This window comes from Pinus tabuliformis, chromosome Q, assembly GCF_031772625.1.
Source record: "Pinus tabuliformis cultivar Carrire ecotype Pingquan chromosome Q, CPIR1, whole genome shotgun sequence".
Taxonomy (NCBI): Eukaryota; Viridiplantae; Streptophyta; class Pinopsida; order Pinales; family Pinaceae; genus Pinus; species Pinus tabuliformis.
Genome location: NC_142296.1, coordinates 1,355,873,012 through 1,355,879,071, shown reverse-complemented (window position 1 = coordinate 1,355,879,071; position 6,060 = coordinate 1,355,873,012). Strand labels below are relative to the sequence as shown.

Below are 6,060 nucleotides of genomic sequence, written 5' to 3'. Positions count from 1 at the left end.
CTACTAATTCATAACAAGTAACTCATTTATATAACATATCATATAATTAAATAACCAAAAAGAAAATTATATATCTTTATAATAATAATAATATTCATAATAATAATAATTAGGCCGATAGGCCTTCCTTTGAAAGGGACTTTCGTCGTCCCTTTGTTCCTCATACTGACACGTGGCATCGGATTCCGAATGGCACAACCAGGAGTTTTTCAGTCTCGTGCTGACAGGTAGCGTCAGAATAGAGCGGGACAGTTCTGCGAGGGAGTGGCGTCGTGTATTCATGGATATTTATGTTCTGCGAGGGAATGGCGGCGTCGTGTTAACTTCCTGCAGTTATCTTCCACCTTATGCATTCTTAAGTTCCAGTACTAACTGTTCTGCGGTTCCTTTGGATGTTAGAGCAGAACCTGATCCACGGTTTGTTTTCCAGTTTGTTCGACAGCCTGACGCCCTGAAGACAGTCCTCAGATTTTGCAAGCGCAAGGAAAAGTTCATCAGCCTATTTTTAGCTGCAAGTTTAGCCGTGACAGAGGTGATCGCTCCAGGCAAGTTTTCAAACCTCTTCACCTCATAGCATTTCATATTCAGACGAACCTGTCTTTTGTTTTCCGAAAAACTGTCGGTACATTCAAAGTGTAAACCTATCAGATTGTCCATGTAAGGAAAACTTAAGAAGTTTAGCTATCTATCTATCTAAGGCAGGGGAGTTGCATTTGGATGTTAGAGTAGAACCTGATCCACGGTTTGTTTTCCAGTTTGTTGGACAGCCTGAAGCCCTGAAGACAATCCTCAGATTTTGCAAGCGCAAGGAAAAGTTCATCAGCCTATTTTTAGCTGCAAGTTTAGCCGTGACAGAGGTGATCGCTCCAGGCAAGTTTTCAAACCTCTTCACCTCATAGCATTTCATATTCAGACGAACATGTCTTTTATGCCGGCCGACTAGAATTTGAATGGATTCTTGATATGAAGAAAAGGGTCGGGTAATTCTGCGAGTGTAGAATGTAATTTCTTCCACAAATCTCTTTTAATTTAGCAATGCCAGTTCACATTATAAGAATCAAGGGTTTCTGTAGTAGGATTTCTATAGTTTTATGCTTAATACATGTATAAATTATATAACTTCTAGAAGAGTTACATTCGCATGCATTATTTGTTTATTGTTCATGGCTTATGATTGGACTATTCAGTCCTTGCTTATAACTCTTTCTTAGTCTTTGGATGTTTATTTATATATGAAAATTTTTTGTTCCACAATAATTAATTTCTCTTAATGAAGGAAATCTCTGTTGTGTCTGATTAAAGCTATGATGCCTTAACCACCTATCTTCTCTGTGGTTATGGACTGTTATCTTATTCAAACTCTCCGCAATACTAGATTAATACAAGCCTTTTTTATAGCCTCCATGAAACATACACAATTGCATATGTTCCCTCTTCTACGAAAGGGTGCAGTTGGAAAGCCATGTCCTGAGGCATGAATGCGTAGCTTTATCCCCAAAGGTTGAATGCTTAATACAAGTTATATTCTTTGTTGAATCCCATATTCAAATCCCAAGGGATAAACTCAGGATATAATTAATGTAGCCCCCTAAATGGTTAACTTCCAGTCACAGTTACTGAGGGTAAACTCTGATCTGTCTAATAAAATAGCAGGTACCAGTTCACATGATGCCAAGTGTATCTAGGGGTTCAGTGCTTTGAGTGGGGTGCTAACTACTAACTTAGGTTAATGAAGCCATTCAAGTGACTTGGAGATCTTCTGTGTACATCATCCATAGAGAGATTATTATACGCATATGAGGATGCTTCAAACCATTCTGTGGGTTTTGACAGGTTATGTAGCTTGCCTGGCATATATGTTTCCCATGCAATTATTAATGTGCAGATGCACAGTGATCAGGATACTAATGCTGAGTAGGTTCCTATCTATGTCTCAACAGTATCTGGGATTTTGTTTATTTATGTTGGAAATCATACCCTGTTTGACTCAGTTGCTCTGAATTTTTCTGGACATACCTAGAAGTTTGGATCTGCCTATTACTCTCTTACAAGTTACAAGATGTCATTGCAGCTGCAATGATATCCTGTGTGACTTTTGGGGACTCAAGGAGCAGTGTTGAAGGCTCTGTGAATGCTTTCTAAGATGCAATGGAGCTATCTAATATTTGACATTTTCCTGGGGGAAAACTAATGATGATCAATTGTCAGCATCCGATTGTGTGGCTGCACATGCATAAAGTGAATAATCTTGTGGAAATGCATTATGAAAGGCTAGAGCTGATGCAGATGGCTAAGTTTTCTTTTTTATAAAAGTTCTATAATAGGAGATAGTTAAGTCGATTGCAGTAGTAGCATTAAAAGTCCTGGAAAGGCAATGTAACACTTGAGCATCAACATTTACTTCAGTGTCAAAATGGAACACTTAGGCTTTATAATAAGCTGGGATGGTGGATATATTGATGCATGATAATATCCTGTGAGCTTGGTTGGGCATACACATCATTCCCTCTTAAAATCTAAAGCTAAGTTGATATTATGAGGAACACAATATTTCTGATAGATTAGGGAGATTATTGGTTATGTATGTGTTCAAAACTTGCTTCTTTGCTAGGAAGATAAATTGCTTTACATTGAACAACATATTTTTGTCATGTATTTGAAATGAAATATGCTTTTGGATGATCTATGGTGAACACGTCTCCCACATGAACATCTGCTGGTTTCCAAGGAGATCACAGTCCGTAGTAGGGGCAAGTTCTCATGATCTATCTATTTATTGGGCTGAGGCTCCTCCCTAATTCTCTTCAACATATGTCATTCTACTCTGAATTCTGCATGTGTGGTGCGTAAGAAACTGACATACTAACAATTCCACACCTAAGGATAGGTAGGAGGTGAGGTCATACTAACAATTCGACACCTAAGGATAGGTATGAGGTGAGGTCATTCAAAGCCCTTCCTTTCAGGTCATGAAATTACATGGGTTGGTAAGGCTAAAATTATATTCAAACTGCCCACATTCTTTCTCCTTTCACATCATACTCCATTTCCCTCTTTTTAACTTTGTACAAAAAGAAAATGGGAATTGAATTACTCCTCTTTTCCAGATCGCTGCATTTAGGTGGATTGGTCAGGCTGCAAATAAATAGAAACTGCCCATGATAGTCTGCAATCTGGCCACTGTTATGTGACTGATGGAATCTGATTGTTGGTATGGTCTGGCCGCTGTTTTCAGGGTCCTGTTTCTGATAGTTCTTCTATATGCCTGGACTGAAGGAATGTGTGAACTTTCAGATTCAATAGCTATAGATGGTGTTTGACGAGCGTGTTCACTATATGCAATGCCTGCTTTTCAACATCCCTAAAATGTGCAGAAATGCACAAGCCCAGTGAGTACACCCGAATATAGCATATTAAAGAAAAAAAAATTGTGCATTGTTCACATGATACTTAATATATCATAAATTATTACAAAGCCATATGGAGTCCAGTCAACCTTTTAGAAGGGTCTGGAAAGGGTAAATTAAGTGAGTGAAATACATGGCAAATGCCTTGATTGAACAACATCTCTTAATGTGTAGGATCAATATTAGGATTGGCTGAGAAATTTTCCTATTTCATTGATGTTTTGCCGGTACTGTAAGACTATAAGCATTTTTGAGCCGCTTGAGGTGCTTCTAAATTCCAACAAAATGTAGCTTTTCCCTGAATCAAATAACAAGCATTTCGTTAACGTGGATTACCTTGGGTGGTTAATATGAGAGGTTATTCTCCTCCCCGTGTAGGTTCTGCCCTTATTATTGTTTCACCATCAACAGTTAGCCTTCTTAGATTAGATTCCGCATTCATGTCACATCTTCTTTGACTAGAATTCTGTATTGTGGTGAAATTGATGAATTGCAGGTACTCCTATCACGGGGAAAAGAAACCTCTTGTTCTATTATGGAGACAACCTTGACACCGAATGCCATTCCTCTATTGCTGAATGGTTGCACCGAGATTCAACCACTACTTCAGATAATCGATGTAGGTTTCGTTACCTCATTGAAAACAACATCCTCGCACTTCCACATTACTCTATCTGATGGAGCACATCAACATAAGACTTTGCTACCATCCGCATATGGCCCACAAGTTGTCTCTGGAGACATCCAAATTGGATCAATAATTCTGCTCAAAAAAGCAGCTTGCACAGTGCTCCAAAACTCCTCGTAAGGCCCACCATTTGAAATCACCCTCTTTTACTTTTTCCCGCCTAGCTGTTTTTTGCATCAAAAGAAGGAAAATGGAATCTTTATTAATTCATTTCTTACTTGTTTACATAAGGTCCATCCGAGTCATTGAGCTTGAAGTTGTGAAGCGGTCAGCAGCGTTGATGAAGGACACATCGACGCTGCAACATGCACAGGCGGGTTCAGCCCAATTTAGCTCTTCGTCAGCTGAAGATACCTTGCCCTCTTTAGTTACTCCACCACCTACGGCAACAACTACAACAATTCCATTCACGACACTCAACCCTTACCGAAAGTATTGGTCTATCCAAGGTAGAGCATCTGCGAAGACATCATTGAAGGCATACAACAATGTGCGAGGCTCAGGAAAAGTTTTCGGATTTGACATTATCAACCGTGATAAGGAAGAGATCCACCTTTCTGCATTTGCTGAACTGGCCGAATCTCTTTACAATCTAATTCAGGTTGGGCAACTATACATTGTATCAAATGGCACAGTGAGAGAAGCAAATCCAAACTACAACCACCTCAAGAACAAATGGGAGATTTACTTGTCTGCTGCTTCCACTATCAATCCATGTCCTACAGATGATCCAATGTTTCCCTACCAGAGCTTTCACTTCAAGAATATTGCTGAAGTAAAAAATGCAACTCCAAATACAAATGTAGATGTCATTGGTGTTGTTACTTCCACGTCACCTGCATCAACAATTCGACGAAAAGATGGAAGTGAGACATTAAGGAAAACACTCATACTAAAGGACAGGTCGAGTTTTAGCATTGATGTAACATTATGGGGAGACCACTGTGACTATATCGGACAACATCTTTCTGAATTCTACTCTTTCGACAACCCACCAATTCTTGCAATCAAAGGAGGCCGCGTGTCTGAATTTAATGGAACCACAATAGGGACGATACCAACGAGCACTCTCACAATAAATCCACAGGTTGAAGAAACTCAGCAACTACATGCATGGTTCCGTGAAACCGGCTATAACTCTTCTTCTCCATCTTTGAGTAGAAACTATGGTGTTGCTTCGAAACGTGCCCTGCCACGAAAGACGTTTCATGAAATTGCTGGCATGCAGCCCTCTGATAAAGCAATCTGGGTTTCAGTTCGAGCAACAATTACTGCTCTTCATATGGATGACTTCTACTTTCTAGCATGTCCACTAGATTTCAATGGAAAACAATGCATGAAGAAGGTTGTGGAGCATTCTAACAATCTTTGGCATTGTACAAAATGTAACGGTGACTTCCCAGAATGTGACTACCGTTACAAACTCAAAATTGAGCTACATGACCACACCGGGAATCTACAGAACGTCACAGTTTTCAATGATGCAGGGAACGAGCTCATGGGCATCACGGCTAAAGACTTGTTCCTACTTTCTATCGAACCAACTGATCTACAAGAAATTTGTGGCCGGATTTCAGGGCACCGCTTCCAGCTAACACTTTCCATTAAAACAGATTACTTCAACGGTGTTCAACGCTTGCAACCAATACTGATCAATTCAGAGGAAATTCAATATGCCTCTGCATGCAAGGAAGCGCTCACTGACATTCAAGCACTGTCCGCTTCAAAACGACCTATTGTTCGCCGCCTGTGAACTTTTTCTTAGGGCTTCATCTACCACGCCTGTTTGTACATAAACAAACATTTCCACACAACTAATTGTCTCATCTTTGTAAATTACACACCCATGTTATTATGATGAAACCTGTAGTTTTCATTGCAAATACTCTCTTCCAGTCATTCCAACATATGTATGTTTGCCATTTACATTTTACGTAATATAAATATCAACATTTGTAAAGAGTC

At 39.5% G+C, this 6,060-nt stretch overlaps 1 protein-coding gene across 1 annotated transcript; it reads left to right on the top strand.

The window, feature by feature from the left end:
• Positions 1 to 280: 280 nt before the first annotated feature.
• Positions 281 to 5,848, top strand: LOC149224949 (replication protein A 70 kDa DNA-binding subunit A-like). The gene is made up of 7 exons (XM_089388315.1): positions 281 to 545; positions 703 to 870; positions 3,582 to 3,634; positions 3,904 to 4,211; positions 4,327 to 4,696; positions 4,844 to 5,398; positions 5,558 to 5,848. The coding sequence occupies exons 1-7, from the start codon at positions 281 to 283 to the stop codon at positions 5,846 to 5,848; spliced, it is 2,010 nt and encodes a 669-aa protein (XP_089244441.1).
• Positions 5,849 to 6,060: the final 212 nt, after the last annotated feature.